Source organism: Schistocerca americana, chromosome X (assembly GCF_021461395.2).
Source record: "Schistocerca americana isolate TAMUIC-IGC-003095 chromosome X, iqSchAmer2.1, whole genome shotgun sequence".
NCBI lineage: Eukaryota > Metazoa > Arthropoda > Insecta > Orthoptera > Acrididae > Schistocerca > Schistocerca americana.
Genome location: NC_060130.1, coordinates 815,976,990 through 815,994,692, shown reverse-complemented (window position 1 = coordinate 815,994,692; position 17,703 = coordinate 815,976,990). Strand labels below are relative to the sequence as shown.

Below are 17,703 nucleotides of genomic sequence, written 5' to 3'. Positions count from 1 at the left end.
GTATTTAAAGAGTCTAGTGCCAGATCCGATGCTATTTCAACTTTAGATAAAGTCTTCTCTGGAAGTACTTAGCATGGCTCAGACAACATTGCAGGGGTTTACAGACCTATTTGCTTTCTACATTTGCTGAAAATTTTTCCGCACAGCAATACATCAGGACACTATTTTACCATCCACTCCTTAATATTCCTCAAATTCTTGTGTACTCTTGCATGACCTCCCTTTTTAAACGAATTTCAACAGTAGGAGGATTTTGAAATGAAATCCATTTTTTACAAAGTACTATTAAATATTACTTTACAGCACATCTACACTGCAGTTTGAGTAAAAAATCCACATCCATGAAACAAGTAATGATGACTGACTGAAATAAAAGTCTTTCTGGTTGCTCATAGCAAGAAATTTTCACCAATTTCCCAGAATAGCGACTGCTATTGGTTGCTGTTCTTGGAAACAACTATGTACATAGCCACTTACTGCATTTTGTCAGTATAGTGATGTAGATGGAATACGTTTTTGGTCATGATGCCTTTGGCGTGCCACCATGACATTTGCCATGTATTTAGTAGCATACCAAGGTTATAAACTGAAGGTTTTTTTTAATTTTATTATTTTTTATTTAGATAATCAAGATCAAAATTTAAGGTCAGTGACCTTGAATGTGAAGATTCAATAAACCCATTGCTGTATCTGGATTAGAAACAGAATTACAGTCACTTATGTTGAGATAGACACATGCAAGTTTCACAAAATTTCTAGACTTTGCAGATCTGTACATTTCTTCACAATTTTCATACACCTCCACAAATTGACATTTTTCCATATCTTATCTGGATCATCAAATGCGATCAACATTAAAAGGTGAAGCAAATAAGCAGATTATCAGAATGGGAAAAAAACTGCTGGCACATAATTCAAAAACGTAAGTAATATTGATGTAGGCTAATTCTCCAAAAGCAGCAAGAATGTGAAATAAAAATTCAGAGAGACAGTAAACTAGTGCATGATGGCACATTTCCAGTGAATTTACAAGTACATTGCAGGACATGGTCCTATTTGTATCGGAAGACACAAGAAACTCAGCAACAACTGTTATTGAGTTCTGAAGCATAAACTGAGATAAAGTAAAATTAACACAATAAATAAACTGCACACACAGGTAGTTAGGAAATAATTTTTTAGTAAAACAGAAATGCTTAAGTCTAAACATATAATCATATTATCCTGAAAGACAAAATGACAAATGCAGCAACACAATCACACACCTCTAAATGTCGTTAACAAGTTAAACTACAAGTGCCAAAGAAAATCAGAGAAATAGTAAGAGGAAACATGCACAGGTGAGAGGGAGCATTATGAGCATCTGCTTAACAGCATGATGGTCCACCTTCGGCATGCAATAAAGCAGTGGCTCTGCATGAGGTATGTAGCTCCAGATGTCTAAACACAGGTCACATAGGATCAGTGTACAAGTTTATGCCATTTTTACAATACCATGATTTTATTTTATTAGCATAAAAAACACTACACTATATTACATTGCAATACAAAATAACAAGACTGGTACACAGCTCAGCGATGTAATCATCATCTTTGTCAATGACCTCCTGCCAGTGCTCAGTCAGGAATTCTGTGACTCTCCTGTAGAATAGTAGTGGTTTTGAATTGAAGAAATCAGTTAACTAGCTACTAAGAGAGACTTCATCATAAAGCACTTGACCCTAAACATTGTTAAAGTGAGACCAGAAAAGATGATAATCAGAAGAGGTTAAGTCTGATGAACATGGAGGGTGAGGAAATTGTTCCCAACCAAGTTCAGCAATCAGACCTGAGGTGGTTCTGGTCGTATAAAGGCATGCATTATCCTGGAGTAACAACACAGATTTATTGGATATACTTTTTTCGATAGCAACGACGAGATGTCTTAGCGGTTCAGTATACATAGCAGCCTTTACCACTACATTTCTGGCTAACAATTTGTGATGAAAAATGCCAGTTTGATCCCCAAAATGCACAACATCATTTTTTGAGGGTGTGCACCACCCCTCGTAGGGGATGTTGCTTTTTTCACTGGGTTGAGCCACTCTTCCCTCCTCTTTAAGTTCACATACGAGAACTTTCTCATAGCCTGTAACAATGTTCCTGACGAATGGCTCGCATTTACGACAAGTCGACAGGCCAACAGAGATGAATGTATGGTTATTCACCAATTTTTGTTAGAGTTGCTTAAACCGTGTACCAAATTTTGGCAACTTACCCAATGAATGCAAATGGCACAAAAAGGCTGTGTGATTGTATTCCACAATTTCTGCCAATTCCCACATTGTTTGGCGAGGTTTATTATGAATAAACTGATTTAGGCAGTTTTCACCAAAAGATAAGGTCTTCCGCAACGCAGTACATCACACAAGACCTATTTTCCACATTGGGAAGAGAAAAACCATTTCTGCACCATCCTCTCAGCAAATGCTTCCCTCCTGTACACACCACAAATTATTCTCATCCTCGATTACACTCAAAACAGTATTTTGTATCACAAGTGTTCTTTTTTTTTCTTTACTTGACACTCATTGATTAGCCTTGAAAATGGCCAAAATGAGCTGTTAATAACACACAAGTTCCTGTTGAAAATAATCAAATGCCAAATAGAAGAAAATCAATCAAATAATCACAAGTAAATAGCACAAACTTAAGCACCAACCCAATAATTCCTGCAAATTACGGATTGGTGGTTTGAGGATGAGGAGCTGGTGTCAAATAGCATTCCAGATGTGTTCCGTAGGGGTCATATAAGGCAAATTCAATCGACACTAATTCACAATTGTATCCCTCAAATCACTGAATCAAAGTTCTGGTCTCGCGAATCGGACAGCCTGCCGGAAGATGCCATCACCAACATAGAAGACATCAAGTATGCGGGTACTGCAGGTAGCTCACATAATAATTTCCAGGTACCCAACTGTCACAGTGCCTTCATTTACTACCACAGGGCCCACAAAGCTCAGGTAAATGTCCCACCCACACCACAATACTGGTCCCACTGGACTGCACTTGTGGCATAGTGCACACTCTAAGCATCCATTTGCCCAGATGATTACGTTTCTGGACACAACCATTAAACTGGTGTAAGCAAAATGTGATTCATCCAATCAGGCAACACGTTTCCAACAACCCACGGTTCAATCTCGACAATCCTATGCCGACTGTAAATGTAGCTGATGACTGTCGGATCTAGAAGGGAGAGCACAGAGGTTGTCTGCTGCAGAGGTTGACATTCGACAAGGTGTGCCAAATGGTGTGCACCTTAACACTTGAGTGTGTATCAGCATTGCACTCTGTCACTGGATCTGCGATACATCACTGCCTATTTTGTTTTACAGAGTGGTCAAGCCAGCAACCTTCACATTCCATGACGAGGCATGAATGTCCGACACCCTGTCACCTACTCACAGTTTTGCCATCCTCCAATCACTTACCACTGATATTCATGACAGTGACACGTAAACAGTAGACCAGCTTTGACATTTCTGAGTTGCTCATTCCTAGGTGCTGTGCCACAACAATTTCCTTTTCGTCAAAGTTGCTTGTATCAGTCGAATTCCCAATTTGTCTCTGCTCTACTTATATACTTTCCTTACCACTTCACATTCCCACTATGCCACCAGACATCATTCAGTATTGACTTGAGCAGAAGTAATAATGTTTTGGTTCATCAGTGTAAAATGAGTTCAGGCTATTTCAAGGTTTAACCAAATTGCCTGTCATCTCCCTTCTTTACAACATTCTCTGAAGTGGAGTAAACAAAGTGCAACTTGTAATGTGTTCCTGAAATATTCAGTGTCAAAAGTTCCTAATTCAGCAATTACACAGATAATTTTCCTGGCATCACAGACTGATGACGACATAAAAATAAGTTTCAAAGACTTCTATTTCCAAGAGACAAAGGATGATCACTGAATAAAATCACATACTAATCAAAACTACTATCTCCATTTTATACTATATTATTATTACGTGACTTTTACACCAATGACACTGTTTCTACCAGATTTTATGGAAACTTTGTACACACACACACACACACACACACACACACACACACACACACACACATTTGTAGGCGTATCTTTTCTTCTCAATGGCATCATAAATAATCACTTATGATGCAATATGATAACAATGAGTGATAGTATGCCACTGATAAGCCAAGCCTGTCCTTTAGGTGACCCCACAGCCAGAAATCATCCGGGTTCAAATGCAATCTCGGTGGCCACGCAATTTGGAATGATTGGCCAATGATTTGGTTTTCTCCACATGGATTACAGAGTAATCGACTGACCACCTCACAAGCAATATGTTGATACTCGCGAAAAGCAGCAGCACTACTGCTGTTGTTTTGATACAACAGCTTTATGAGTAAAGCCCTGCTCACCTTGTGCATACCCATGTTCACTGTCTGTAACTGTAATGCACACTGATGCTCGTGTTTTAACTATGTCGCTGAACCAGTACTGGTACCTAAAGTCAAGCCATGACACAAACACTGCTAACAATGCAAATCCTGCAGCACACAGTCTGAACATCATTCCCATTGAGTTGGGTCCCCACATGGTAAATAGTTTTCTGTCTACACTGATACAAGAAGCGAAAGTTTAATTATAAACACCCTGTGTGTAATGAGTCAAAATTTATCAATAAATGAAGATGATGACCCAAATGAAGAGCATCCTAAACTCAACCTGAGATGAAAATACACTGACCAAGTACATAACACTGTATCGGCAATTAATGATACGTGAAACAGCTAAAACCTAAGGCATATTTGTAGGGCACTCAGAAGACGCAAAAAATCTCAGCAATGTCTGGGCTGTGTTGCGAACAGATCTGTTACTGTAGATGAGAAGTTCGCCACTTCACACCAGAAACAAGACTGCAATCTAAGCAGGGGAAGGATTTCGATGGCCCTCCAACACAAATGGCAGTCTTATTTCATTCATCAGGAAAATTACGGTCAGAGACGAAAACGGGATTCCTTTTACTGATTACCTTTCATAGAATTAAAAAATACACAGCAAATATTACACAGACATTCATGACAAACTGGATGAAAAATACATGAAAGGATTGGAAATCAAAGGAATCAGCGCAATGGACCTGCCGACAAGGGTGTTTTCACAAAGGAAAAAAATACAGCATTTGAAGCATGAATTGTTGGGATATCCACTCTGTTCACTACATTTGGTACCCACTTATTTCCATCTACTCCCACAATTAAAGAAATCTGTGTAAGGGATTGAGTCCAATTGAGGGTTTATTGTAACCACGTATGGGCATTTGCAGAACTTCCAGAATTACATTTTAGGGATGGAATCGACTCCCAGTAAAAGCACTGTACGAAGTCTCTTTTAGATGAATGTTATAAGTTGAAAAGTAAATTGATTTTTGTCCAGAAACACACAGTCTTTTGGTGGCAAGCTGGGAAATTTTCACATTGTCTATATATCTCATCCAGGAACTGCTCAATCCTACTAGGCTGTTTTTTATGATTATTAAAACTGCCCATTTTATATAAAGCACCTATACCAAGTGACATGTCTTGGCACACACATTTCCTATTACCCAAATGAAAAGCTCTGTTTAACAAACTGTCTATTCCTAGAGTTAACCTTTCTTTAATCTTAACTAGATCCTCTCTCTGGTGTCTTTTCTTTTCTTTCTTTCATTGTATTTAATATAAAATTTAAGAGTAATGTAATTACAGGAATCTACCCTTGTGACAGAGAGCACTTTTGTCACCATTGTGACTAGAATAGTTTGCCATGTTGCGACTAGCGTGTTGTTGGAAATTGTAGTTGTTTTTGGGCTGCAGTTTTCTATATATTAAGTGCCTGTGCTTTACATATAACTTTATTCAGCCCATTTTCCTTATGATCTCACTTCAATACACTCAAATCCAGTACTTGCACATAGTAAGAGACACTGCTAATACTTGTGGAAGTATAACTACTGCTTAAACAATGTACAAGATGTTGACGTATGAGAAAGAGGAGGAGGAGGAGGAGGAGGAGATAAATACAATTCATCCATTACAATTCTTATTTGTCGTCAACAGCATAATTTGTATCTTACTAAATATCTTGGACATACTGTAAATAGTTTATGAAATGAAACTGAGACACAATGCAACTATTCAGTTGCATTAATAATAAATATTCCAGCATTACAGAAGGCTTGTAGGGACATGTTGCTCCAAAACAACAACAAATGTGGTTCTGATTGCATTTCTACCAGCCAAAGGTTTTCATGCAGATAGCCTGATTTGATCAGAAATTATGCTTCACAGTGACAAGTAAAAGATTTAGCTTTTCCTTTGTTTTCTTTCTAGTATATTTCTTAAATTTCATGTTTGTTCTTCTGTTTAAGAGGTTTAATCTCACATTTTGTAACTGTAAGAGAATATTCAGGCAGTCTATAGCGCATTAGTTATTCATTTATTTGTTTTGAAGAGCCAGGGATCATTCATTTCAGTCTAATAAGCTTATCAGGCAGGCCACAACTGTCACCTGGTACACACCTGCAGAGCAGCAAGTTACATATTTTGCTTTTACTGTGTTTTTTTAGCCTATACTTTTAAATTTTCTGCACATTACTCTATTAATAAGGTTCAATCTTGCATTTTGTAACAGTAAAATGTAGAATCAGGAAGTCAGCAGCACAGTTGTCATTTCTTCTGAACAGCTAGCTACACAGCTCATAAGGTGCCAGCCTCCACTGATGACATGTCAGGAGGGTAGAATGAATATCTAGGTTTCTGCCTGTGCTTTTATAGTCAAGTCTCAAGTTTAATTTGCGAACAGCTGAATGTGCTTTTGGTTATATCAGTAGTCTCCCAGCTGTTGCCTGGGGGGTGCAGCAGTGGCAGAGCATCTGGCACATCACTTCGGACGCCTCAGGTGTCACTTGTTTGGCCCATGGGCTCTGCTACCGAGGTACCTCCTAGTGTACCCAACAGTGGATCCACCCTCACAGCAGGATGAGTGACACTTGGTAATACGTTCGCACCACTTGAGGTAGAGGACCAATATGGAGACTGACTGTCTCTCCTCTACTACTTGCCCTGTGAGTGAACAGATGGCTGTTCCTACAGCAGGGCCTGAACAGGCAAACTGTGGCACAGGTTTGCTACGTACAGGGAGTTCCTATATTAGGTGCATTATAGAGGATATGAGTTTTCAGAGATGGAAAAAGTGGATGTGCGCTTAGGACATCTGGCTGCAAGCCCCATCTGATGTGAGATGTGGCATCTGATGTGAGATGTGGTGGAGGTCTTGTCTGTGGCCATTGAGCATGCAGAGAGCAGTTGTCTGCAAGTCGTGGGTCACATCAATCCCTACGACATCTAAATCTACATCTACATGACTACTCTGCAATTCACATTTAAGTGCTTGGCAGAGGGTCCGTCGAACCACAATCATACTATCTCTCTACCATTCCACTCCCGAGCAGCGCGCGGGAAAAACGAACACCTAAACCTTTCTGTTCGAGCTCTGATTTCTCTTATTTTATTTTGATGATCATTCCTACCTATGTAGGTTGGGCTCAACAAAATATTTTCGCATTCGAAAGAGAAAGTTGGTGACTGAAATTTCGTGTATAGACCTCGCCGCGACGAAAAACATCTTTGCTGTAATAACTTCCATCCCAATTCGCGTATCATATCTGCCACACTCTCTCCCCTACTATGCGATAATACAAAACAAGCTGCCCTTTTTTGCACCCTTTCGATGTCCTCCGTCAATCCCATCTGGTAAGGATCCCACACCGCGCAGCAATATTCTAACAGAGGACGAACGAGTGTAGTGTAAGCTGTCTCTTTAGTGGACCTGTTGCATCTTCTAAGTATCCTGCCAATGAAACGCAACCTTTGGCTCGCCTTCCCCACAATATTATCTATGTGGTCTTTCCAACTGAAGTTGTTCGTAATTTTAACACCCAGGTACTTAGTTGAATTGACAGCCTTGAGAATTGTACTATTTATTGAGTAATCGAATTCCAACGGATTTCTTTTGGAACTCATGTGGATCACCTCACACTTTTTGTTATTTAGTGTTAACTGCCACCTGCCACACCATACAGCAATCTTTTCTAAATCACTTTGCAACTGATACTGGTCTTCGGATGACCTTACTAGACGGTAAATTACAGCATCATCTGCGAACAACCTAAGAGACCTGCTCAGATTGTCACCCAGGTCATTTATATAGATCAGGAACAGCAGAGGTCCCAGGACGCTTCCCTGGGGAACACCTGATATCACTTCAGTTTTACTCGATGATTTGCCGTCTATTACTACGAACTGCGACCTTCCTAACAGGAAATCACGAATCCAGTTGCACAACTGAGACGATACCCCATAAGCCCGCAGCTTGATTAGTAGTCGCTTGTGAGGAACAGTGTCAAAAGCCTAATCGGTATACAATCTGGACCTGAAGACTTGCCCGTATCAAGCGATTTGAGTTGCTTCGCAACCCCTAAGGTATCAACTTCTAAGAAACTCATGCTAGCAGCTGTTCGTATTTCAAATTCTGGAATATTCCATTCATCTTCCCTGGTGAAGGAATTTCGGAAAACTGCGTTCAATAACTCCGCTTTAGCGGCACAGCCGTCGGTAACAGTACGATTGGCACTGCGCAGCAAAGGTATTGACTGCGTCTTGCCGCTTGTTTACTTTACATACGACCAGAATTTCTTTGGATTTTCTACCAAATTTCCAGACAATGTTTCGTTGTGGAACCTATTAAAGGCATCTCACATTGAAGTCCGTGCCAAATTTCGCACGTCTGTAAATTTTAGCCAATCTTCAGGATTTCGCGTTCTTCTGAACTTCGTATGCTTTTCCCGTTGCCTCTGCAACAGAGTTCGGACCTGTTTTGTGTACCACAGGAGATCAGTTCCATCTCTTACCAATTTATGAGGTATGAATCTCTCAATTGCTGTTGCTACTATCTCTTTGAATTTGAGCCACATCTCGTCTACATTTGCATAGTCAGTTCGGAAGGAATGGAGATTGTCTCTTAGGAAGGCTTCTAGTGACACTTTATCCGCTTTTTTAAATAAAATTATTTTGCGTTTGTTTCTGGTGGATTTGGAAGAAACGGTATTGAGCCCTAGCTACAACGACCTTGTGATCACTAATCCCAGTATCAGTCTTGATGCTCTCTATCAGCCCTGGATTGTTTGTGGCTAAGAGGTCAAGTGTGTTTTCGCAACCACTTACAATTCACGTGGGTTCGTGGACTAACTGCTCAAAATAATTTTCAGAGAAAGCATTTAGGACAATCTCGGAAGATGTTTTCTGACTACCACCGGTTATGAACAAGTATTTTTGCCAACATATCGAGGGAAGGTTGAAGTCACCACCAACTATAACTGTATGAGTGGGGTATTTATTTGTTACGAGACTCAAATTTTCTCTGAACTGTTCCGCAACTATATCATTGGAGTCTGGGGGTCGGTAGAAGGAGCCAATTATTAACTTAGTTCGGCTGTTAAGTATAACCTCCACCCATACCAATTTGCACGGAGTATCTACTTCGACTTCACTACAATATAAACCACTACTGACAGACACAAACACTCCACCACCAATTCTGCTTAATCTATCTTTCCTGAGACTTCGTAAAAATTTCTGCAGAACTTATTTCAGGCTTTAGCCAGCTTTCTGTACCTATAACGATTCCAGCTTCTGTGCTTTCTATTAGCACTTGAAGGTCGGGGACTTTCCCAGCACAACTACAACAATTTACAACTACAATTCCGACTGTTCCTTGATCCAAGCACCTGTCGCTCGGGTTCTGGGGCCGTCCTCATTTCATATAGGGAGCTGGTGGAAGTGGTGAAGGCTACTGGCCTCGCATGCAGGGTAGAAGTAGAGATCACAATTACAGCATTGTTCACAGAACTGATCGAGGTCTTTGGTTTGGAGCCGAACAGAGGATCTCAACCAAAGAATTTGCCGATTCTGTGGTGATCATGGCATTACCAGGTGGGGAATTGAAGGCCTCCCCTTGGTACGGCAGGTAGGCTCTACACAAATGAAGCAGCTACTTGAGTAGCAGAGTACTTGTGTAGTAGACATGGGGATTTTTTAGGCTAGGCAGTAGGTTTGAGGTATTCTGATGAACATACGCCAGATGACATGCAGACAGCAAAACCACCAGATTGCATTCAGAGTAATGACACTTTGACTGTCAAAATTTTATCAGTAAACTGTTGAAGTATGTGTAACGAAGTTCCTGAATTTACCGCCCTAAAGGAAATTATTCTTGCGACTGAGAGTTAACTGAAACCCGAAGTATAAAGTTTTGAGATATTCAGAGATTCATTGAACTATTGAGGTCAAATTTGAGCCTGACAGTGAAGTACCTGGTTGGGTATTAAATGGTCTAGGTGAAATTGAGTTAATTGTGGAATGCCATCCAATTCTATTGTGACAGCTTTAGAGTCATTTTAAAAAAGTCTACAGTCAGTGCTGCAGAAATACCCAGATCATACAATATTAGCTGGAGGCAAATTTAACCTACCATTATAGACTGGGGAATTTACAGATTCATTGCAGGAGGTACATACAGACAGTCTTACGATGTACTTCTGAACACGCTTTCCAAAAACTGTCTGTAACAGCTAGTGAGACAGCTCACGCAATGAAAATATTTTAGACCTTTTAACTATGTACCGGCCAGACATTATTGACGGTATCATTATATAGAGAGGGAATAGTGACCTTGATATCATAGCAACAGTGGTTAGTAAAGTTAATAATTCAATCCAGAGGGCTAGGAGAGTATTTCTGCTACAAAGAGCACATAACCAGTAATTAGCATCCCACTTCGACAATGAATTGGTATCATTTACTTCCAGTATAATGGACTTCAAGAAAGTGTGGACAAAGTTTACAGGATTGTAAATCCTTCTCTGAAGAAGAATGCGCCGAATAAGTGATTAAACATGTTTCGATCCACCCTGGTTTAAGAACAAAATTCAGAAAATGCTTAGGAGGCTGTTGCACTCTCAGTTCAAAAGGGAATGCGCAAATGCTGACAGGCACAAGATAGTAAAAATTCATGCGGCTGTACGAAGATCAGCGTGGGAAGCATATACAACTACCACTATCATACCTTAGCAAAAGATCTTAATGAGAACCTGACAAAATTCTGGTCCTATGAAAAATCAATTAAAACATATTAGAAGATAGTGAAAGGAAAGCCAAAGTTTTAAATTTCATATTTAAGAAATCGTTCACACAGAAGAATCATCAAACATAATGTCACTTGACCATTGCACAGACTCCCATGTGGAGGACATAGGAATAAGCCTCCCTGGCATACAGAAACAACTCAAAGGGTTAAAAGCAAACAAATAACCAGATCTGAAAGGAACTGCAATTCAGTTTCACAAAGAGCACTCTAAGGCATTGGCTCATTACTTGGCTTCCATTTAGCACAAATCTCTCACTCAGCACAAAGTCCCAGGCAGTTGGAAAAAGGTGCAAGTGACTGCTGTATAAAAGAAGGGTAAGAAAAAGGGACCCACAAAATTACAGACTCATTTCCTTAACATCACTTTGCACAGAACTTTTAACACACTCTCAGTTCCACTATAATAAATTTCCTTGTGGTAGAAAAGCTTCTGTCCAAATTTCAGCATGGATCTAGAAAGCACTGCTCATGCAAAATTAAACTTACCCTTTTCTCACATAACCTTTAAATGAATAATGGGGGTGCAAGGGAGTGGGATGGGAAAAAGATAGGAAGGCAATAATGACTTCCAGCCATGCATCACATTGCGGCAACGCAACAAGAATTGAAAATTTGTGCCAGTCCAGGATTCAAACCCAGATGCTCTGCTTCTCTGGAACAACTGCCTTAACTGCCTCAGCCATCTGGACATGCTTCCCATCAGACCTTAATTCCTAACTTCTTGCTCGCCGCACCAAAGCGACCCCTATTCATTAACATCTCATATCTATGATATTCTATGAACCAAGGATGAGGGGCAACAGACTGATTCTATATTCCTAGACTTCTGAAACGCATTTGACATGGTGTCTCACTGCAGACTATCAACAAAGGTTCAAGCATACAGAATAGGCTCACAGATATATGAGTGGCTTGAAGACTTATTAAGTAACAGAACCCAGTATGTTGTCCTCAATAGCGAGTGTTCATCAGAAACAAGGGTATCATCACAAGGGCCCCAGAGAAGTGCAATAGGATAGCTGTCACATTCCACATACGTACATGATCTGGCAGTTAGGGTGAGCAGCAATGTGCATCGCTTTGATAATGATGCTGTGGTGTATGGGAAGGTGTCATCATTGAGTGACTGTAGGAGGATACAAGATGATTAGATAAAATTTCTAGATGGTTTGATGTATGACAGCTCACTCCGAATTTAGGACAATGTAAGTTAATGCAGATAACTAGGGTAAACAATCCCATAATATTCAACTACTGCATTAGTAGCAATTAAATACCTAGATGTAACATTACAATGTAATATGAAATGGAAAAAGCACGTAAGGACTGGACTAGGGAATGTGAATGGTCTATCTCATTTCATTGCGAAAATTTTGGGAAAGTGTAGCTCATCTTCTTTAAGATGGCATATAAAACACAAGTGCGACCCATTCTTGGTACTGCTGGAGTATTTGGGATGCCCACCAGGTTGTACTGAAGGAAGACATTGAAGAAATTCAGAGGCAGGCTGCAAGATTTGTTACCAATAGGTCTGAGGTATTACAGAGGTGCTTCATGAACTCAAATTGGAATCCCTGGAGGGAAGGTGATGTTTTTTTCGAGGAAAGCTAGTCTGAAAATTTTGAGACCTGGTATTTGAAGCTGAGTGCAGAATGATTCTGCCCCCGACATATATTTTGCATTAGGATCCTGAAGACAATCAAAATTAGGGCTCTTACAGAGGCATATACACAGTTGTCTTTCGCTCATTATATCTGTTACTGGAATAGGAAAGGAAATGACTAGTAATGGTACAGGGTACCCTTCACCACATACTGTAAATTGGCTAGCGGAGTATATACGTTGACGTAAATGTGCTGAACTACTTATGTGATAACCATACATTTGTAAACAAATGAAAGAAATCTATTGATGAAAGAACTACTGTTAAAACTCCCATACCACTCTCCTTCCCTGAACACACAATATTTAATGAGTACTATTTACAGTACATAATACACTACATAAAATTATTCACCACTGTGTTTACCTGCTAGGAGTTTGCTTTATAGACCTTCAATGTAATTCTTCTATTTCTTGATGAACAACTTCCAAGAAGTGTCTGTAGACCTGGGTGTGTATTGTTATGCAAAACATAGGAGCAACCCGCAGCAAAAAATAGCTGTTTTTGAGAATTTTTCTGCACAACTAGTGCATGTGGCCACAATTATACACTTCAATAACAAATGCCCCACATACCAATTTGTATCATGAAGATCCCTCAGTGAATGCAATGAATAATAATTTGTTTCACACTGGAGCACACTTGGTAACATATATTTCATCCCAGAACCGAAAAAAACTCTTCACTCAGTTAACTGACACTTCAATGCAAATTCAAAGTTTTTGTGAATCAATGGAGGCAGTTTGTAGTGAATACCTGATGCCCCTGTAATTTCTTCAAGTTGATCAACAATCTTTGGCTACCCATCACACTGCACTGATTTTTCAACACTTTTTTTGGCATGTGTATCATTGACTCATTCTTTATGCTGACAAGAGCCCCAGCATAGATTGTAAAACAGTCAGACCATAATGTTTATATTCTGTTGCACACCATTTGTTCATCTACAATCACTTTCTCTGAGACCAAAAGGCTACACTTCATGCAGTTATCAGTTTCACACCGTTTTGTCACAAATGACACCTGTGTCAACAGGACATTCCATTTCACACATACTTCCTCCCTCCACATTAAATTCGTTGCAAAGAACGTGAAAAACATAAGCTGCTTTCTCTCGAAGTCATCTAACATTCTCACCTAAGTTACGCCTTTCACAGTGCAGCAAATATATATATTATTTTGGTAACTAACCTGAATATGTTATGGTATGACATACAACATGCTTTAAAAGGAAGCTGTCTCTCTAGGGTTGATATATTACACACAACCAGAAGAAAGTAACAGGGAGTAATAAGTCGAAATGACAGATTTTTGTGCAGATTACACACACACACACACACACACACACACAGAAAGTAACAGGGAGTAATAAGTCGAAATGACAGATTTTTGTGCAGATTACACACACACACACACACACACACACACACACACACACACACACACACACACACAAGTTGCTCAAATAACTAACAGGAATTTCATTCACACATTATTTTAACTAAAATAAGAAAGTACTCACAGGTCGCTTCTGCTTATAGACCGCAACGGACTTGTAGCAGAACGTTTAGTACCACGTGGTGGAGACGCAGGAGAGGAATTCGCTTGGGGCTTTGGTCCACCAGCACATGATACTGCATGAGACTTGCTGCCATTTGTAAACACAGTATTTGGTACGGATTTTAGTGCTGCTGACGTGTGATTAGGTAGAATTTTACTACTAGAGGTAAGCGCAGATTTATTGTTGTTTAATGGCAGAAATGTGTTTGATGTACACTGCTGGCCATTCGGTGATCCATTACAAGATGTTCTGTTACTCATATGCGCAGAAGTTTGAGGAAATTCTTCTGGTGGCATGCATGTCTGTGTTCCAACCTGCAAAAAAAAGTTATCAACATAAAAATGTTTTCAGAAAATGTATTAATATATGAAGGAAGACTTAATCTCTAATCCTCAACTGATAACAACAACAACAACAACAACAACAACAACTTACTCTGGCAATATATAAAAAGCCCTTTACAAAAATTAAAAAGGGCTAGTGGGAAATAGCGATAACATTCAAATTTGAAAGGTACATTTGCCTTGACCACACAAGTTCTTTGAACCATTTATATTATTGTTACATCATATTTATTAGTTGTAAGTCATATGCAGACATTTAAAAAAACCTGAGAAGGGCAAAACCATCACAGTGAATTATGTTCAACAAGCAATCAAAAATTATGTTGTACTTCTATCTAAGAAGTTTTTACTCCATATCTTACGTAAAGCATTTTGTTAGAACAAAAATCATACAGATCATGCAATACAACTTATGGCAAACATATAATACACATTCAAGCAAAATTTTCAAAGAAGTCAGCTTCTCAGTTTTGAAACTTGGGAGCACTGACAGTATTATTCCTAACTTGCAAGAAACAAATTACACTACAAAAAGTCTTAATGTCCATGATTTTTAACAGTTTTATGATGCTGCCTCCCATGATTCAGTTGCCAGAGGTTCAGTGCATGGCAGGAGGAAAGATTTGTGGAATGAATTATTTGTGGGGGAACAGAGAAAGATAAAGCAATTATTAGTCGCGTGTATGCAAGCACCAACAAACTGTTACTGTTGACGTTTTGTTCATATGGTGATTAGCCTTTGAATCTTTTCACACTTCCCCTGCGATTCATTGGGAGCATACCCTGTGACACATCAATCAGTAAGGCAAAGAAGCCCATACAGAGCTCCACAATACATGAGAATACATCTGTTACTGTCGCAGTGCCAAAGTAACACAACATTTAGTCATTACTGTTGGGAGTGCCAATTTAACATAAAATATAGTCAGTAACAAAGATAAAGAGACATTATCTTTCATACCTCTTGTAGACTGCAAGTGTGTGACATCATTCACACTAGTTCTCTGTTTACACACATTTCACTATGAATGCTAGCACACTGTTTTCTTTACACTAGTACTCAATGAGATCAGATGCAGCAAGAGTTAAGCTGCATCATGTACCTGATCCACAGCCATGGAAAATTATGCCCTCTTGGTGAAATACCACTATCAAATAGTTTTTTTCTTTTCTCGAAATAGCAGTTCCACAGTTAAACTTTCTGCTTTTATTATATTTATTCCTATTACACTCTTTGGGGTTAGTTTTGAGGTCGCAGCCCCATTCAAAAGTGCTCATTCTTTTTATCAGCCAAACTGTCAAGGTGGAACCCGGAATCATCTAAACTCGACTCGAACAGACCTCGGAAAGCCCAGTGTTTCCTACCTATCATCAATCCTCTGCCTTTGGATGCAGATATGGAGGGGCATGTGGTCACATCTCACTACCAGCCCAATGTCAGTTTTCACGACCAGAGAAACTACTTCTCAATCAAGTACCTCCTCAACTGGTCTCACAAGGGCTGAGTGCACCCCAATGGCCAACAGCAGTCGGCAGACCCAGATGGTCATTCATATAAGTGGTAGCCAAGCCTGACAGCACTTAACTTTGGGGATCCGACGGGAACTGGTGTTACCTCTGTGGAAAGGCTGTTGGCGGGACATCAAAGGTCATGAATAAATTTCTCCTTTCAAAAGAATGGTGATAATGAAGTATAAAATAACATATTCAAGACAAAAGGCTAAAATACACTGAAGTGCCAAAGAAGCTGGTATAGGCATGCGTATTCAAATACAGAGATATGTAAACAGGCAGAAAATGGCGCTGCGGTCGGCAATGCTTATATAAGATAACAAGTGTCTGGTGCAGTAGTTAGATCGGTTACTGCTGCTACAATGGTAGGTTATCAAGATTTTAGTGACTTTGAACGTGCTGTTATAGTCGGCGCACGAGCAATAGGACACAGTATCTCTGAGGTAACGATGAAGTGGGGATTTTTCCCATATGACCATTTCACAAGTGTATCGTGAATATCAGGAATCCAGTAAAATATCAAATCTCTGACATCACTGCAGCTGAAAAAAGATCCTGCAAGAACGGGAACGACGACAACGGATGAGAACTGTTCGATGTGACAGAAGTATAACCCTTCTGGAAATTGCTACAGGTTTCAATGCTGGATCATCAACAAGTGTCAGCATGTGACTCATTCAACGAAACATGATCAATATGGGCTTTCAGAACTGAAGGCCCACTCGTGTACCTTTGATGACTGCATAACACAAAGCTTTACACCTCGCCTGGGCCCATCAACACCGACACTGGACTGTTGATGACTGAAAACATGTTGCCTGGTCAGATGAGGCTCATTTCAAATTCTATTGAGCGGATGGACGTGTACGGGTATGGAGACAACCTCATGAATCCATGGACCCTGCATGTCAGCAGGGGACTGTTCAAGCTGGTGGAGACACTGTAATGGTGTGGGGCATGTGCAGTTGGAGTGATATGGGACTCCTCATATGTCTAGACATGACTCTGACATGTAACACATATGTAAGCATCCTGTCTGATCACCTGCATCCGTTCGTGTCCATTGTGCATACCAACAGACTTGAGCAATTCCGGGAGGATAACGCGACACCTCACATGTCCAAAATTGCTACAGAGTTCACCCCTTCATACTCTTACGAATGTATGAACACTCCAGCAGGATTCATGGTGTCAGTTGCCTACAACACTACATCAGACATTAGTCAAATCCATGCCACGTCGGGTTGCAGCACTTCTGGGTGCTCGCGGGGGACCTACACGATATTAGGCAGGTGTACCAATTTCTTTGGCTCTTCCGTGTATAAACCATGCTCGATCTGTGAATTGCAAGATACTTTTCTAGTG

The 17,703-nt window shown here is 39.9% G+C and overlaps 1 protein-coding gene across 1 annotated transcript in view; it reads right to left on the bottom strand.

The window, feature by feature from the left end:
* The window catches only part of LOC124556335 (mucin-5AC-like), a 341,354-nt gene that overhangs the window by 35,719 nt on the left and 287,932 nt on the right, over positions 1–17,703 (bottom strand). Inside the window, exon 15 of the mRNA XM_047130305.1 lies at positions 14,444–14,796. Coding sequence (XP_046986261.1) covers positions 14,444–14,796 — 353 coding nt within the window. The remainder of the gene's footprint in view (positions 1–14,443; positions 14,797–17,703) is intronic.